The sequence below is a fragment of the Populus alba genome, chromosome 12 (assembly GCF_005239225.2).
Source record: "Populus alba chromosome 12, ASM523922v2, whole genome shotgun sequence".
Lineage (NCBI taxonomy): Eukaryota > Viridiplantae > Streptophyta > Magnoliopsida > Malpighiales > Salicaceae > Populus > Populus alba.
This window is the reverse complement of record NC_133295.1, coordinates 3,874,945-3,892,556: the sequence shown is the minus strand read 5'-3', so window position 1 is coordinate 3,892,556 and position 17,612 is coordinate 3,874,945. Positions and strand designations below refer to the sequence as shown.

General features: G+C 32.8%; 3 protein-coding genes across 5 annotated transcripts; 1 reads left to right on the top strand and 2 right to left on the bottom strand.

Moving 5' to 3' along the window:
* Nucleotides 1-1,622: 1,622 nt before the first annotated feature.
* On the top strand, nucleotides 1,623-2,723 carry LOC118044336 (mitochondrial import inner membrane translocase subunit TIM9). The gene is made up of 2 exons (XM_035052598.2): nucleotides 1,623-1,809; nucleotides 2,291-2,723. Exons 1-2 carry the CDS (start codon nucleotides 1,715-1,717, stop codon nucleotides 2,481-2,483), a joined length of 288 nt encoding a protein of 95 aa, XP_034908489.1. The 5' UTR covers nucleotides 1,623-1,714; the 3' UTR covers nucleotides 2,484-2,723.
* Nucleotides 2,724-4,941: 2,218 nt separating this feature from the next.
* Nucleotides 4,942-9,179, bottom strand: LOC118044337 (glutamate decarboxylase). The gene is made up of 6 exons (XM_035052599.2): nucleotides 8,639-9,179; nucleotides 7,857-8,061; nucleotides 7,454-7,654; nucleotides 6,177-6,645; nucleotides 5,926-5,978; nucleotides 4,942-5,620 (listed from the first exon to the last, which is right to left on the bottom strand). Exons 1-6 carry the CDS (start codon nucleotides 8,722-8,724, stop codon nucleotides 5,129-5,131), a joined length of 1,506 nt encoding a protein of 501 aa, XP_034908490.1. The 5' UTR covers nucleotides 8,725-9,179; the 3' UTR covers nucleotides 4,942-5,128.
* A 2,605-nt stretch (nucleotides 9,180-11,784) lies between these two features.
* On the bottom strand, nucleotides 11,785-17,288 carry LOC118044338 (bifunctional D-cysteine desulfhydrase/1-aminocyclopropane-1-carboxylate deaminase, mitochondrial). Of its 3 annotated transcripts, none has more exons than XM_035052601.2 (10): nucleotides 16,868-17,288; nucleotides 16,570-16,764; nucleotides 16,378-16,488; nucleotides 15,547-15,638; nucleotides 15,121-15,213; nucleotides 13,776-13,833; nucleotides 13,582-13,695; nucleotides 12,938-13,035; nucleotides 12,301-12,550; nucleotides 11,785-12,182 (listed from the first exon to the last, which is right to left on the bottom strand). In XM_035052601.2, the coding sequence occupies exons 1-9, from the start codon at nucleotides 17,228-17,230 to the stop codon at nucleotides 12,346-12,348; spliced, it is 1,329 nt and encodes a 442-aa protein (XP_034908492.1). In that variant the 5' UTR covers nucleotides 17,231-17,288; the 3' UTR covers nucleotides 11,785-12,182; nucleotides 12,301-12,345. The 3 variants fall into 3 exon arrangements, with proteins under 3 accessions (XP_034908492.1, XP_034908493.1, XP_034908491.1); XM_035052602.2 differs by having other exon boundaries at nucleotides 11,785-12,172; XM_035052600.2 differs by having other exon boundaries at nucleotides 11,785-12,145; nucleotides 16,868-17,287.
* Nucleotides 17,289-17,612: the final 324 nt, after the last annotated feature.

Here is a 17,612-nt window from a genome sequence, read left to right as displayed (position 1 = left end):
GTTTGCTAAATAACAATTTTTAATTGAAAGACTTATAGTTGGTGTTTAATTATTGTTCAAAAACAAAAGTAGTGAAGATAAAAGATATATGATAGAAATGAGATAGACACAAAGTTGTGTTCGACAATAATGTATAGATTAGAATAATTGTCTATATATCAACTTAAGCCCTGAGTGATCAAGCCTTGATGTGTTAAAGTTTTTAAAAAATACAAGAAGGATTGATGCAATCAAAACTGAAGACAACTTGTAACTTGGTTGCCCCGGGGTAAAAACTAGGTCAAAATCCCATTGATTTTTTTTTAAATGATATATTTTTTATCATTTTAATTATTTTTTTTAGGTTGACCTTCCCGACTTGTGACCTACGCCTTGCTTTGAGTCAAGTTTTAAAAATAAAAAAAAAGGTTAAAATGATATTGTTTTGATTGTTTTTTAAAAAAGTTTTTGGGTTGACCCTCCCGACCTGTAGTCTAGGTCTTGTTTTGAGTTGAGTTTTAAAACTAAGATAATAAATTTTTTTATCCTTATATGGGTTAGTTAGATTATTCCAGAACTACAAGTTTCTTACATGAATAATTTAGAGATAAAAAAAAAAAAAAATATTGTATTTGGAGCCATGTCCCTCATACACCTTATATTTTGAAAATATTAAAAATTTACTTTAAAATTATTTTAAAAATAAATTTATATTTATATTTATATTTCTATCCCAATCCTCATCTCTTTAACAAAACATATTTTTATCTCAATTGTTTTTATTTCTTATATCTTAGACATTAACTAAATGTTATTGAAATATTATTAATAGGTGGTGCCTGAAAAGAAATAAATTTCCCTTGCAGAAATAAAGTTTATCATTGTTCTGTCCTTCATGAATATGTGAAATCTCAAGTCTATATAAAGGGGTAATATCAGCAAAATTATAAAATCAAAATTTCAACTTGCATCAAATTTCTGAATTTTTTATGATCTAAATAAAACATTAAATTATCATATTTTCTTCTCCTGTTTGTATATAAAATCTAAGTTCCTTTCCTTCCTTATCTTTATTCAAACACCAACACAAAAGAAATCAAACTTCCTCGATTAATTTATTAAAAAAACATATTCCAAGTTATAATAAAATGCTCACACAATCATAATTATAAGAACCAATTAAAAATTCAATCCAATTCAAATGTACCAGATGGATGAAGGTTAACCTTTTTTTTTAATCACAATAATTTTTTTAGAGTTTTTTTTTTAAAAAAAATTAATTTTAAAATTCATTATTTTAAAAAAATTAAATTATGTTTTTCATTGACTTATCCTGGTCAGCACGTTACTACTGTTTTTAGAGCCTGCTTGTTTTTATGTTTTTAAAATAATTATTTTATTTAAAATTTATCTATTTATCTATTTGGATATAATTTTTATATTTTGATATTAAAAATAAATTTTAAAAAGTTTAAAAATTATTTTAATATATTTTAAAAAAAGAATCATTTTAAAAGAAACTTTATAGCAAATAGGCTTTGGAACTACGCTTCACTGACCTAGGCCCAGGTCAGCATGCTGATTAGAACGACGCCGTTGCAATGCTTACTGAAACCCTTAGGGTATAAATTGAAAGATGGGTAAAACCCTAAACAGCCACCCACGACTAGTGTGCAGAATCTACAAAATCAACCAAAACCCTAACAAACTAGATCTCTGAAATCAGCAATCAACAATGGACAAGGACATGCTAGGAGGAATGGAGGGTCTATCTAAAGAAGATCAGACCCGTATGCTTTCCATGATCGAAAACCTTCAGTTGCGCGACAGGTAACATATCCTGACTTAGATCTGTGAAATCTTTTCAACTCGGTTTCTTTCTTGTGGTTCCTGTTGCATTTTACTCAAGTGGGGGGCCTCACATCCTGGCTTATTACACGCCAAAAGGTCACATGATTTGATCTCTTTGTATGTGACGTTAATTATGTGAAGCCCAGATGAATGTTCTCCTTTAAAACCACTGCAACACCATTTATGTTGCATTTGGACGTTTTGGGAACTACATTAGCCAATTATTAGTATACCCTTTTCGGAAACGTAAAGCTTTCTTGATTTAACAAGCAGTTGTGATTTGGTTGTAGAAAGTAATGTTCTAGATGTTCTTGCTAGTAATTGTAGCTATTTTTCTGCTGTAAGTTTAACTATCGAAAACTTGGAAACTGGTGTCATTGGATACCATTTCTAGTTTTTTATTATGCGATGTAAGAAGAGATGTCTGATTTTTATTTTTGTGGCTGTGGGGTACCTGCAGCTTGAAGATGTATAATTCACTCGTGGAGAGATGCTTTAATGATTGTGTAGATAGCTTCACACGCAAATCTCTTCAGAAGCAAGAGGAGACTTGTGTCATGAGATGTGCTGAAAAGTTCATGAAGCATTCCATGCGTGTGGGAATGAGATTTGCAGAGCTTAATCAAGGAGCAGCTACCCCGGATCAAAATTGAATAAAGCCCCAAGAACGGTTGGATTTGAAAGAACAAAATAACCTTTTTGTTTGTCACTGTAGAATCTGCCTGTTTCTTTTGTTTTGGGGTCATTATCAGCTAATATTCCAAACGGGAAATAAACATGGCAGCGATATAGGGTTCATGATTGTTGCTTTATTCTGCATATCCTTTTCCTGTTTCTGTAAAACACTACAGAGCCTCTTTTTGCTTCAGAAATAGACTGATTATATTTCATTATTCTGAAAAAACCTAGACTTGTTTTGTCACTGCAGCAATACGGGTGCTTGTTCCACGTTTCAGAGACCTTATTGCTAGTAAATTTTAATCCTTGAATCATATCAACTTCATATTTAATCCATGATTTGATTGTTATCTGTGAGACTTGATTTAGGCAAATTTATTTTATTCATATTTATGGTTAAATTGTTTGAGAATTAAAGGACTCGTGTAATTCAATGAATTAGGTGCCACAAATGAGACGTTTTGTGCATGGATGGATGAACTTTTTGGCTAATGTTTAGTGGCTAAAAATCAGGATTCTGTGTTGAATCTAGTGTTCCCTTTTGCTTCTTAATGAAATGCAAGCCAAGGGGTTTTGAATACTAGATTATTCCTTAACGAAGTTTCTCTTAAATCTGGCTGAGCTCGAGAGAGGTTCGGACCTTTATGTAAAGCATAAATGTCTGAACATGTGAGATCTCTTTGTTCTTGACATAACACACGGGCAGTCCCATTTTATCTTGATTCAGGTTGACTCACTCATCTTCGAAAGTCTTCCCGGATTTTGTGATATGTAGCGTGACTAACCTGCACTTTTGAATTGCATCATACGTTAGGAGAGACTATTTTGAAGTGTTTTGGTTGTATTTTAAAGTATTTTTTATTTAAAAATGTATTAAAATAATATTTTTTATTTATTAAAAATATTTTTTTAATATTATTATAAATAATATGAAAATACTAAAAAAAATTCACTTAAAATAAAGAAATTTTTTTTTAATTTTTTTTAAAAATATTTTTAAAATACAAAAATAAATACGGCCTTAAATTGGTGTGTCACAAGTCTTTATTTATTTTTTTTTTAATTTAGATGTGTTTTTTTTTTTTTTAAAAATAAAATCTTTGACTCAAATTATAGCCTAGAAAAAAAAAAACAATCTTGAGAATTTGTTTTTGTGGAAAAATGATATTTAATTTGTATCTAATTAAATAAGAAATGGAAGAAATTGAATGTACAAAAAAAAAAAAAAAATTAGAGTCAACTTGAGTTAAGTATGATAGAAATGTATCTTGGACAATTTAGAGTGACTTAATCTTGGTTAACCCATTAAATTTTGCGTTTTACCTTATGATGTAAAGATAACCAATAGAAAATAAATTGAAAAAAACTATAAATTCATTTAAAAAAAAACTAAAATTGAACAAAGAAAAAAAATAAGTAAAAAAAAAGTCAATCTTGTTAACTTTTTAAATTCATGATTCGGGTAATTACATTAAAATATCATATATGCAAAAACCATGAAACCCAACTCTAGCAAATCAAACACTAAAGTAAGAAATTGAAAAAAAAAAATGATCACACAAAAGATAAAAAATAATTAATAAGAAATGATCACACAAGATAAAAAATAATTAATACTTTTACAAAAGAATCAAAAACTTAAAATTAAAAATTAAAAGAATAAGGATTAAAATTAAAATATTAACAACAAAAAAAAACCCCTTGTAATTTTTTGAGAAAAGAGAGAAAGGAAGAAGAATAAAGCCTCACAAGCAATAAATCATGTGATCATCTTCGACACATGTTATACCAATAGAAAAAAAATTTGATGACGCTTTCAACTGCACAGCATAAAGGTATTTCTGATCACTAGAAAGCATTGTCAGACTGATCACTAGAAAGCATTGTCAGAAACTTATGGTCGCCTCACACATGTTGGTGTATGCGTTGCATGCACTAACAATTTTTTCCATTAAAAAAAAAAAAATCAGCATAAAAAAACAAATTACCCTTAGTGAACTTAATAATAATAGAACAAACGGAGTGAAAAGATAAAAAAAACCCCGGACTTACAATTTATTTATTTTTTATTTGAAGGGTACAACTTGTTATTTTATTGTATTTAAAAATTAAAAAGATAGAAATACAATTTAAATTTTTTTTGATTTAGAGGTTAGATCTTACCATGTTTAAAATTCTTGAAAAAATATTCATACCCCAATGACTAATTAGCCATTATAAAAAAAAACAAGAAACCTGGAAACCCAGGCATTTGATTTTTTTTTTTTTTAATTTTGGAAAGGGCAAAAAAATAAAAAATACAGAAAAATATATCTATTGTGAATTTGCCATATGTTTTAGTTGTTTTTTTATTTATTTATTTATTTTATGACTGGCCTCAGTGAGAATCACGCAGGTTTTTCTGGTGGCAGCTTGTTCAGGGAATTACGAGACTGGAGGAAGACCTGTTTTATTTAAAGATTTTTCAATCTGATGTTCCAAGTACAGTACAAAGAACACCTGAAAATAACACAACATATGGCTCAGAAGCCACAAAATGCTAGCAGCATTAATACCACAAACCACCACCAGGTTGACCATAATATTTAGCAGGATGAGATTGATGCCTCAGATGCTAGCACTAGCAGGCTCCGGTTATCTTCTCACTGGCAAGCCGCCTCCAGTACAGGGTGACTTCCTCCTGTATCTCCCTTGAACTCTTTTTAACTGTCTTCTTGCCATCCATGTTATCTTGTGTTTCGTCAACGGTAACAATGTGCGATGCTTGAACAGCGACACGGCTAGGAAGTGAGTCTGTTTCCTTCAGGACTTGCTCGATGTGCGAGACAAGTCTCTCCGCCAGACTCCGATTGAAGTCTTCCCTGACCACCACACGGAGGACAGCAATGTGTTGGGCATTAGCAGGCATTGTATAGGCTGGGATTATCCACCCGAACCTTCTCAAACTCTCAGCTATTTCAAACACAGTATGCTTGCTACTGTCCTTCAAAGAAAAGGCCACAAGAGGCACCCCCTTATCCTTGGAGACAATGTCAAACCGCCCTGTTTTTTCTAATCCTTCTCTCAGCACTCTCGCATTCTCCAGGCAGTTCTCCATTACTCTTTTGTAACCCTGATACAAGGTCAGCATACAATGAGAAAAATACAACAGAGCCTTATCTAAAATATATCTCAGAACAAGCTTATCTAAAATCGCTCAAATATCAAATTAACTGTTGTTTCCATAGCAACATCTTTAAATGGGATCTCGTAAAGGTTGCAAAATGCATATCAATTAGCATGGGAACAAGGATCAAGAAGTTTAAGTCCCCGCAAAAGAACTGCTAGTCATGGATTAACTCGGGGCATAAGAAAAGGTCACCATTTTTTCTGTTCCATGATGACTACAAGGATTCTCCATTAGACACAGAAATTTACCTCAAAGCCAAGCCGTATAAACTGATAATATTGAGCAATTATCTGACTTGAACCTGACAAAAACATGGAAGAAAGAAGGGGTTAGTAACAGAAGCAAACTGAAAAATTTACAGAGCTGCAATATTAAACTGTTTTAATGCAACAAACCATCTAATTTCAAGTGGACATCGGCGGAAACCTTCCATGTTGATAGCAAGAAATGTAAAGATAAACCAATTTGCCTTAAAAAGATAACCCTCGCTATGCATTACCTTTCGAAAAGTTGAGGGTGAAAGTAGGTTGATCAGATCCAAGGTAGTTGATGTGAAATATTAGCTCATCTGGCAAGTCCTCCTTGGTCCTCCACACAACCCAACCAACACCAGCATAAACAAGGCCATATTTGTGACCGCTAACATTGATGCTCTTCACCAATGGCAAACGAAAGTCCCATTCAAGATCAGGCCAAATGAAAGGAGCAACGAACCCTCCACTGGCAGCATCAACATGAATTGGCGTATCCCAACCAGTCTTCTTGTTCTTTTTGGAGAGGAGGTCATTGAGAAGCTTCACATCTTCGAACTCTCCAGTAAGTGTTGATCCCAAAATGGCTGCCACACAGATTGTGTTCTCGTCCACCATCTCAACCGCTTTGACTGGGTCCATCACATAATACCCTTCTGTCAGCTTCACCTCCTTCAGCTCCACTTCGAAGTACCTTGCAAATTTCTCCCAGCAAACCTGAACAACGAAATACAGGGAACATTTAGCATTGCTGCTACAAGTGACCAAATCATTATGTAGATGTATATAATGTCAGTAAATTCAAGCTACAATAATTCCCTTACTCTATCACTGTATCTTGGATACTAATAAAGAAATTATTGCCTATATTTTAGTCTAATCTAGGCCCTGGCAACACCTGTTCTTCTGTGTGATTTTGCAGAGCAGGAACGTTTTCTACTTCAGGATTTCAATGTTTTCAATCCATTACCACTACAAACTACCTAATTCTTATGAAATTGGCAAGCATATATGGAGAATTCTTACAAAATTGGCAAGCATATACGAAGAAAAACATCAATTCTTAAGTGAAACATGAGCCCACACAAAAAGATCCAGCTGTGGTGAATCAACATTGAAATAGACTAATGCTTTCAATCTTGGCAAATATAAAGAACTGCTGTAAATGTTTTGCTCAAGAAATGTACAACTTGAGCATGTTTCTGTTCTTGTATCAAGCATCGATTTAACTTGTTCTCTATTCTTGAATTGTGACATTGGAAACTAATGCAGCACCGTGAGCTAATGATGCAGCAGCTATACACTTTGCAATATGCTGAATTAAGAACAGCAAAGTATGGTACTAGTGCTTGAAGGTAACAAAAAACATGGTATGAGCAGCAACATCCTGTCATATACAGCATGAAGAGCACACACAGCTCACACGAGTTCAAAAGCAACATATCATTCTCCAGAAGAAGAATGACATTATGGCCAGATTCCAATTGTAAACTAAGAAGCATGACTGTCTTAATGAAAAACTCACCTGCACATTAGCTCCTGTGACTATGTTGGGCTTATCGTACGGCTTGCCCTCTGCTTTCCTCCTATTCTGCCAATTCCTTTTAAAAGCCAATCCAGCCAGCATTATTGCCTCTGATGATCCCACAGTCCCGACACCAACTGCAGTTTCTTTTTCCCCAACAGGAGCATTGAACAGGTGGGCTATCATATTTACACATCGATTCTGCAGAATCAGAATTAAAATACGAAACATAAATGTCATAATCTTTAAAAATGCTGATGTCCACTAATCCACATAGTTAATGATTAGTTACTCCTAAATTCATTTTATAATTCAGAATTTGTGAAGATAACGAAATGCATGATAATCTCCAAATTCTTCTTAGATCTTTTACTAGCCAGCATTAATAAGAAATATATAAAACCTGGAGCTCTGTGGTAACAGGGTACTCATCCATGTCGACATAATTCTTGTTAATGGAAGCCATGATGAGATCATTACACTCAGGCTCCATCCATGTTGTCACAAAAGATGCCAAGTTGAGCCTTGGATTACCATCCAGCATCAGCTCATCATTTATCACCTGGTACGCTGCATCCTTTGGCATTGAATTCTCTGGCATCTTGAACCTGCAGCAACTCACAGAACTCCACAATTAGCACAACATATTCGTAGCTTAAAGTCATGAACGTGCTAGCAGCAAAATCAAAACGCGGAAAGCATAAACTCTGTTGACAAAAATAAGCAAAGTAAAAATTCGGTAGTTTAACCATTTGATCTTCCAGATGATAAGAAAAATGACAGTCCAGGTCCCCTTACACCAAAAATGCTACAAAAGGGTATTAGCATATACTCAATGCTGAATCTTATATACAAACCGTTAGCAATTATTTTTGAGATAATTATATAAAAATAAAGGCCTTGTTGGACGAAAGATCAAGTGTCTCTCTCTACTAACCTCCATGGTTCAAGGCCAGTAGAAGCAAAGAGAACAAAACCAAAAACAAAAACAAGAAAGTCCCTTTATTCCTCATATCTAGTCCATACCAAATACTGGAAAAGCCCAAAATTAACCCAATGAACTCTTCATGCAGAGAAATGATTTGAAAAGTCCTCCACCCATGTTTGTCCCGTCTATATGCTTAAGCTGTTCCTCCTCTAAACAAAAAAGATAAAAAGGAAAGAAGCATAGAAAAAAACACATACCTAGGAAGTGCAGTGCGTACATATCTGGAAGCAAAAGTGGAGTAGAAACTCTCATCGGAATCTGTTGCGGCAGTAGAGATCACCATGATGATCTTATCACTTGATTTCCAAATTAAATAGTATCTAGTAATCTAATATTCTTCGATATAAGACTCAGAGAATACCGAAGAGAGAAACGAAATGCTGTGAACAAAAGTATACTCTAAATGCTCGGATATTATTAATCTGGGAGTTATCACAAACATTTATACATGGCTAGAAGATGGAGTGCCTTGGAAACTGAAGGTTAGAAGGGCGAGTAAACAAGGCCACGTCCTGAGAAGTGGGATCAAAGTAATGGGCCACCCTCTTTGATGACTGCCGACAAGAAATCCTATAATTCTTGCTGGAGAGATGCTTTTTACAATGTTTCTTAGCCGCTAATCACTGCTTATCTTCAATGAGGCGGTGTCTCTGTGCAGGCTTTGATTGGAGGAGAGGTAAATTCAAGTGTACACGCTCCATTTTTCTCTTCTGCTTTCATAAGTCGAAATTGCTTGAACATTAAAAAAACAAAAAAAGAGTTTCACTTTGTCGATTTTTACCATTATAACTTCAAATCATTGGTGACTTCACCTTTTGTTATAGAAAAATAAGTAAAATATTTGTGTTTTTGTACTTAGATGTTGTTTGATATCCATTTTAATATCTTCTTTTTTCTTGATTTTATAAAAGCTTTTTTTTTATTCATTTATAAATATTAATATTAAAGATTCATTTGGCGTTGTGATGTGACGGACAATAACTTCAAAAATTATTTATTTTTTTTTTTTAAATTGTTTTTTAGTATTTCTATATATTTTAATATATTAATATTAAAAATAAGTTTTAAAAATAAAAGATATTATTGCAAGTAATATTAAATGCACAACGAATAAGCAAAGACAGCCACGACTTGAGGTGTGGATATCAAGACATTGACAAATGAATGTGTAGGACCATTTCATTATAGTGATATCCCATCCTTGTTCGACTGAGATGACGACAGCTTCTCTAACTTCCACATAATTAAGTCATTTTTTTTCATAATTAATCAAGAAGAAGTTTAATATTCATGTTGGTTAATTATTTTTTTTTAACTGTAGATGTGCAACTTAATTAATTTTTTTTGATATTATAAAATTAATAATTATATAAATTTTTAGTGGTCTTGAAATTTATGAGATTCAAATTAGTAATTTTTAAAAATTAAATTTAAAATCTAACAAGTTAAATTATATTTTTTAAAATTACATATTGATAATTTTGTTTGGCTTCTTTAGCAAGAATAAATTCATTTATTATCATCTATATTTGGAATAGAAGAAAAAAGCAGCTACGAGCAAAACTAAAGATTTTCAAAAATAAATTGATTTTTTTATTTTTTTTATGTTTTAAATTATTTTAATATAAAAAATAAATTAAAAAATAATATTATTTTAATTATATTTTTAAATAAAAAATATTTTAAAAAATATCCATTATTATATTTTTAAACATCATTTTCAACTCGGTATATACAAGACTTGCACCCCAAGACCTGAAAAGAGTAGTGTGGGAAGTGGGATATTGCAAGATGCTTCCATTGATGGAAAACAAAGAGTGAAAGGTACCATCCTTGCTTTTTTTCAGAAGTTATTTGAAAATATAATATGTATTTTTAACAAAAAAAACATATTTTAAAATAATATTTATTTTTATTTTTTAAAAATTATTTTTTACATTAAAACATTAAAATAATTATTTGAAAACATAAAAAAATTATTTTTTTTTTATAAAATACTATTTAAAACACAATTATAAAGGCGCCTCCTGTACTTGTCCAAGTGATTGATAACATCTTGCGATATGCATGACTACTAGTTGATTGAGAAAAAAATCTAAGAAACCAAACTTAAGTTGTAATTTATGTTAATTCTTGCAATTTCTCGAAAGCACTTGTGATAGTACATATTGAAAGGAGAGGAAATAATATAATTGTAATGCAAAAAAGATTTGGCTCAGACAGCACCATCAAGGACGAAAATAAAATGTTTTGAAGAATAAGGACGAAAATAAATTACTCACACGTGGAGATAGAGGAGACAGGCGGCATGGCTAATCTCTTGTCAGTTCGCCGTCAATTAATTATCTAAGCGCGTGCAGTGTAAGACATCGAACAAATGTAGCGACTCGTCTCGTGCCCTAAAAACAGTTAATAGACTAGCGGACGTCGTGTCAAACCAGCCATTCCACCTTTTCTTTTTCAAAATTATAGCCAATTCACTTTTGTGTCAGGCCTTTTTCTGTCAACTCACTTTTTAAAAAAATTATTTCCAGTTCACTTTTATATCTTATGATATTAGAAATTTATTTATTTATGTTAAAAATAAATTTTATTTTAATATTTTTTAAATAAAAAATATTTTTTTAAAATTATAATCCTATTTTCAAATACTATCTTTATATTTAATATATTCTTAATTAAAAAATATTTATAAAAATAATTTATACCGCTTTATAAAAAACAATGCTAACATCTTCTATGCATGCATTGGCTATGTGTGGATTACATTATGTGTTTAGAAATATGATTGTAGTACGTTTTTAAAATATTTTTTATTTAAAAATATATAAAAATAATATATTTTTTTATTTTTTAAAAATTATTTTTGACGTATCAAAATAATATAAAAATATCAAAAAAATATTAATTTAAAATAAAAAAATAAAATTTTTTTAATTTTTTTTAAAATATTTTTAAAACATAAAAAAATAACACAACAAAAATAAAACTTGGTTAGCGAGGTGGCGTAAAGAGTTTATTTTGCTTGGCCAAGGCTGGCTAGCATTTTCGGCCAAGCAAGATGAACTCTTCACGCCATTTGCTATCTAAGTTTTTTATTTCATTCTTTTCTCCTCGATCCCTACCATGACCCTTTTCGGCAGTGATAGAATTAGTTAACATTTGAATACAAGGAGAGAGAATAAGTTATTAAAGAATTTTATGATTTAAAAAACAGGTATTAATATTAAAAATAATTTTTTAAAAAATATATATTTTTAATTATTTGTAATATATCTTGAACACTAACTTAGTATTAATACAATATCGTTGTTGGAGCTCAATTACTTAGCTTTCAAGAAGATTTGTAATATCATAATCATAATGATTAAAAGCTCATGAATTATAATGTGTTAACGAATTATTGTAAAACTATTATTGAAATCTCATCCAAGAACAACTCAAAGCTTTTAGATAAAGGATTTCACGAGACGAGGCTGAAGATTAAAAAAGCTGAAGATGCCATGACTAGAACAAGCATAAGTGGCAGCTTAATCTTATTTAGTAACCGGAGCAACAGTCACAAGCAGGTTCTCCGACTGCCAAGAGAATTTTGCCCTGTAAACAGTTCAGGTTCGAGCTCAAATTTAGCAGCATATCCCTGCGTACGAGAATAAGAAGACGTCTTTCTCACTGAACCACGACTTTCAACAGTCCAGCAAAGCCTGCACATACCACAATCCTTTTTTTACCTGAAATTGACTTGAAACAAAAGTGCAATTTAAATCCTTTTTTTTTTTTTTTTGTGTGTGCGCGTGTGTACAGGAATACAAGCATATAGTTTTCATGCTTCATTATGAAGCACAAATTTAGGAATTACCAGGAAAATAAACGAGAAGGAAGCTGACAAACTGGATTTTCTTCACTAGAACATTTTTCCTATACCATCCTTTCTTGGAACAGATTCGTGGACTTCCATCCGGCCCCAATTTTCGACCAATGAAGACATCTGGTCTACTTTGTCAAACAATCCTAGGAGCCCCCCTGTATGGATGAAGAGGACCTTTCTCCCTTCCCAATTCTTTGGATTTTCTGCCATGTCTTTCATCATCCCATAAGCAGCTTTCCCACTACAAGGATAGCACAATGAGAGCATCAGTGAACTTCAGGATCTTCACACTGAGAACTTGTATTCGTCGTGATTAAAGCTAAACTGGAAGGTATGCTCGATGTTAACTTGTAATTATATAAACTATTATGTTAGATCTTCACACAATTTTATGAAAAGTGTGAGGGCCTGGGTATTTTTATGAAAATGGATAATGCAAGGGAAAGTCTGGAAACAGTTCGCACACTTCAGCATTTTTGCATGACATGGCAACATAACCACGCCCAAACTTGCATCCTTATGTGGTTAACATATCAGATGATTTAATGCGTGGCAGATGGGACGAAGAAAACTGTGACATTAAAAACTCCAGTATTGTTGATCATAAAAAAGAATAGGAGTACCATACCTGTAAACCGGATCAAGAACGACCCCTGTAGCAGCAGCAATTTCCTTAACAAATTTAAGCTCCTCGGATGTATTAATTGCATAGCCCAGACCCTTGGCCTGTGAGCAGTAAGAATAAAAGACAGATAAATAATTATTCCCTGTTCTAAATTCAACCATACAACCTGACACATCATGCAGAAACATTATGCCAAAAACTACAAGTTTTTACTTCCAGCAGAATCAGATTCACACATCGGTTGTTAAAATAAAGCAGAAACATTGTGTTGCAGCTGCGACAATATATTTCCAGGAAAAAGTAGGAACTGGCAGATTTATTGAAAATCATGATGTGAAAATATATGAAAAAAGGTCCATAAAAAAAGTGACTATACAATCGCATGCACATAATAAACTAAACAGAATATAAACTAGTTGAATCCTTTAAAATATATGCACCTACAAAAAGACATCTCGACTAGCTCCGACTCAATCCCAAAAAGCAAAGAAGAAACAGAAGCAAGAGAAAAACAAACCAAATATCAAATGCTATATGTGCGTTGTTACAAACACTACCCTTCATCACAATATATGTGACTGCTTTATAATATGTTGCATTAAAAACAACACAGAAAATGTACTTCACTGATGTGATGAAGCACTCACATTTTGGATGTTTACAATATCATGCGAGTCAACAACTGCTTTGAGTCCATCAATTAGGTCTTGAACATAGTTGTAGAAGTAATCAGGATCATCACAAACAGCGAATGCATGAACCTACTAGATAGGAACATACAATTAAAGTTAAGAAAAATATGTCAGGGACATAATGAGAATTCATAGGAAGGAAGACATACTTTTGCCTTTAATGTTCCCAGCCATGATCCCAATGACAGACCAGCAATTGTTCCTCCACTAGAAATCAATAAAAAACAAATCATTTTTTTTTTATTACTAATAAAAGCATATTATAGCACCAAGAGTTTCTAGCTTTCTGGATTACACATGCAGCATAACAATATTCTGATGCTGAAAAATTTGTATCTTGTTGATCAACTGTCAACACAAAAAGCTTGACTGATCAAAGCCCATGAGTGAACAACATTTAACACAGATTCCACTCAATAAGTTTAACTGCAGTAAAAAGCAGCAACTTCAAACATCAAAATGATCAGATCAGATGCCTGTACCCATAATTTAAAACCATCTCATACTCTTGCAGATTTTTTGTGACCTTTCAGTAATAATCTCAAATTCAAATTAAGATTAAAGGAAAGACAACAGTAGAAATAATTGTGATAATGGTTTTCAACCAATCAAATCTTGGCTGACAACGTCTAAGCTGAGTTCTCATACATATATGCTTCCCCGTTGTCCACTTAAAGATGCGTCAGCCCAACTTAAAGTTACAGTGAAGATGTGATAGTGGAGGTGAGGATAAAACAGAAACAATGAGGTAAAATGGGGACGCAGGAGAAAGCCCCTAATAGCAGTGATGAAGTGCAGTGAAGACATCCATGTTGCAGATAGCAGCGAAATTGAGCTCAATTAATTGACTTGAAGAGAGCAACAATGAATATAGAAACTCATTTTACAATGCTCTAGAAAAAGGAATAACAGAACTAGTGAACACATCCCGCGTGAGTGCTACCACATCAAGGCCTGATGCCAGATGGCTAAGGATATTGAACGGAATGGTGATTTTAAGTTGGAATATGCTGACAGTGACCAGCTTTGGAGCCTTGATGGCACTTATGATGAGAAGTTATTAGTTTAGGGATTGTGTGGTATTTAGAAGAGGCTTGACTGAAACTCTGGATATAAAAATCACCTAAGTTGAACAATGCACAGAAGTCAAATCATGATCATATCATAGAATGGTTTATTGAAATAGATAAAAGGATGAGATTTTGTAACATGGATGCTATTATGTCAGGCTTATAATTAAGAGAAATGATTAAACAGTATACATGGTTTTTCTAGAGAAGGTGATCTTATAATGCTACAGGCTACCTAAAACGCTATATGAAGCAATAATGGTCCAACAGGAAGAAACATTAACTAGCCTCCCCATATATTTTGAGCCTAGAACGTTTATTGCCTCAAAACTTCTCTTCCACTAGTGCTCTTGAAGAGATAGAATTTTTTGTACCAGAGCATGTCATTTTCTCTGAAACTTTAACAGATAGGATAGAGCGGAACCTGCCACATGCTACAACAATATCATCAAATTTTATTCTGCCTGCAGTAGCCTGAACTTGCTGCTCAATTTCCCTGACAGCTTCAATGTAACCCCTGAATGAAATAAACTTAAATTATAGAAGAAAACTAGCGACATGCAGAAGCAAAGGGGCTAACCAAGTTTACACAGGTATGTTCATTTATTTAAATGTGCAGTCACAAAATGGATACAGAATAATGCTTCAACGATTTCACAAGATTAAACACAGACCAATTTAGGAAGATGTATAAAAGATTTTTGTTCAAATGGTATGATTGTCAAATACTGACATTGGTAAACAACTTGAAACAAATGGGTTAATTCAATTTGTGATGAACATAGGTAGAAAGTTCATCAAACTTGTAACGGTATAGCAAAGGAGAAGTACTTTTGCTATCTAGACTCACCAGGTTCCTAAGGAGTTTGATCCACCAACAGGAATAACATATGGTTTTCTCCCTTCCTTCACCAACTTTTCTTTTAAATCATTGGTGAGATTCTGATACCACAGGATGAATAAATGTGCACAAAACCAGTTCCTCCGGTAAGCCAATTGAAAGTCACATTAACAGTCAACGCATTGGATGAATATCACACAAAAACATCAATTTATGCATTCTCTGAATAGAAAATTAAAGAAAACTTTCCAAGGCTATAGACTGAGAACCATGTCAAATCTACAATATTAGACTCAATTTGCAGCTGTGAATAGATCCATTTCATGAACCTTAAAAGAAACTGAAATCAGAAGATGCAAACAAGTCGTGAATATTCCGGCAGAAAAATGGAATCTCATGCAGTGTAACTTCCAAAAATACCTAGGAACATAGACATAGGAGCATGTATCTCTAAAATAAAAGTGAGCCACAAATAATAAATGGAAGAAAGTAATACATGATAGGTCACAGGGTGATGGTGATTGATTTCAAATAATTGCTTGCATAAAAGATGAAACTGAATAAGCTCATATTAGATGCTATTTTTTAAACACAATTTCGGAAGCTGTATTTTTTATAACATCAAGACGCGATTCAAGGTTAAAGAATAGCATCTCTACCTAGATTGATGAGTCCCCACATTTTCTTATATCCCTAGAACAACATTTTGATATGCTACAAGCACAATAGTAATAGGGTAGGGTAAAGATAAAGGTCATCCATAAGCCATCAAAAAATGTATGACATCATGACAGTCACCAAAACACATGCATCAAGAATTGTTGGGTAATGAAAACAAACCACACTCCCAATTTGTGCATATTCTTCTTTTGAAATAAGTTGAACATTAGCTCCAACTAATCTCTCCACCAAGAGATTTCCTGTCAATCCTGGATCTTTGTCCACAACAACCTGAAAGAATCAAAATCATTCATCTTACTAACGAAAACACACGCACGAACACAGCATAACATAGAAAAACAAAGGCTTAACCTTTGAGGTACGAAGTATGACGTAACAATCAAGATTAAGGTACTTAGCAGCAACAGCAGTGGCACGACAGTGATTACTTTGAATACCACCAATGGTAATAATACAGTCAGCACCTTGAGCCACAGCATCAGCCATTAAAAACTCCAACTTTCTCACTTTGTTACCACTCAGTTGCATCCCAGACAAGTCATCTCTCTACATAAACAAATCCATTTACGCCCAGAATCACAAAGAAAGAATCAAAATTTCATGGTGGGATTTCTTGAAATAACTTGAATTGATCATAAAAAATGATTACCTTTAAATAGACTTCAGTGTTGGTGGGCAAATTCGGAAGGTTCCATTTGTGAATAGGAGTAGGGAGGTGACCAAGAGAGAAGATATGAGAAGGGATTGGATTCAAAAGGGAAGCCCATGAAGGTGGTGTGTAAGCTTTTTGGCTTAAGAAATCAAATAAACTTCTTGATTCTCGATCCTTGTTGTCCAAATCCATTATTTGAGAGAGAGGGTGAGAGCAATGGAGTGATGAAGTGAAGTTTGGTTTTTGAGAGGACAAAAAAGGAAAGGTCTTGAAGAACAAGTTCTTGTTTTTGTTGCTGATGGTAGGAGAAGGAATGAGAGAGTAATTAGGGGAAGAGTGGAAGCACCTGTAGCAGAGCATTTCAGCAGACCATCCTCTCTCAGGTCATTGCTCTAATTCTTGTCATCATCTGTTCCTTATACGGCCATTGATTATAACTAATGTAATAGTGTGGCAGAAATTTCTTTTAAAAATTTATTTATTAAAATAATGTAGTTTTGTTTTTAAAAATTTATTTTAGATATTAATATATTAAAATAATAAAAATTTAATTTGAAATTCAAAAACTTTAAAAAACAACGTTAAACTAAATTACCAAACAAAGCCAAGTACCAAATTTGGGTTTTGTTTTGACTAGGTACTTCTTGTTTAATATATATTATTTAAAAGTCCCTGCAATTTAAACCCAGTTCAACCTTCTATGAAATCCTTTTATTTCATTGTATGGTAGAGATTGATATAA

Bases quoted from the DNA above. Each gene is read 5' to 3' on its own strand.
- LOC118044337 (XM_035052599.2), bottom strand. From the start codon at position 8,724: ATGGTGATCTCTACTGCCGCAACAGATTCCGATGAGAGTTTCTACTCC. The intron at 5,979-6,176 runs GTAATGCATAGC...TGTTTTTGTCAG, and splicing joins CACCCTCAACTTTTCGAAAG to GTTCAAGTCAGATAATTGCT. The intron at 5,621-5,925 runs GTAAATTTCTGT...ACCTTGTATCAG, and splicing joins TTATACGGCTTGGCTTTGAG to GGTTACAAAAGAGTAATGGA.
- LOC118044338 (XM_035052601.2), bottom strand. From the start codon at position 17,230: ATGCTCTGCTACAGGTGCTTCCACTCTTCCCCTAATTACTCTCTCATT. The intron at 16,489-16,569 runs GTTAAGCCTTTG...TGATTCTTTCAG, and splicing joins TCATACTTCGTACCTCAAAG to GTTGTTGTGGACAAAGATCC. The intron at 12,551-12,937 runs GTATGGTACTCC...CTATCCTTGTAG, and splicing joins GTTCTTGATCCGGTTTACAG to TGGGAAAGCTGCTTATGGGA.
- LOC118044336 (XM_035052598.2), top strand. From the start codon at position 1,715: ATGGACAAGGACATGCTAGGAGGAATGGAGGGTCTATCTAAAGAAGAT. The intron at 1,810-2,290 runs GTAACATATCCT...GGGTACCTGCAG, and splicing joins AACCTTCAGTTGCGCGACAG to CTTGAAGATGTATAATTCAC.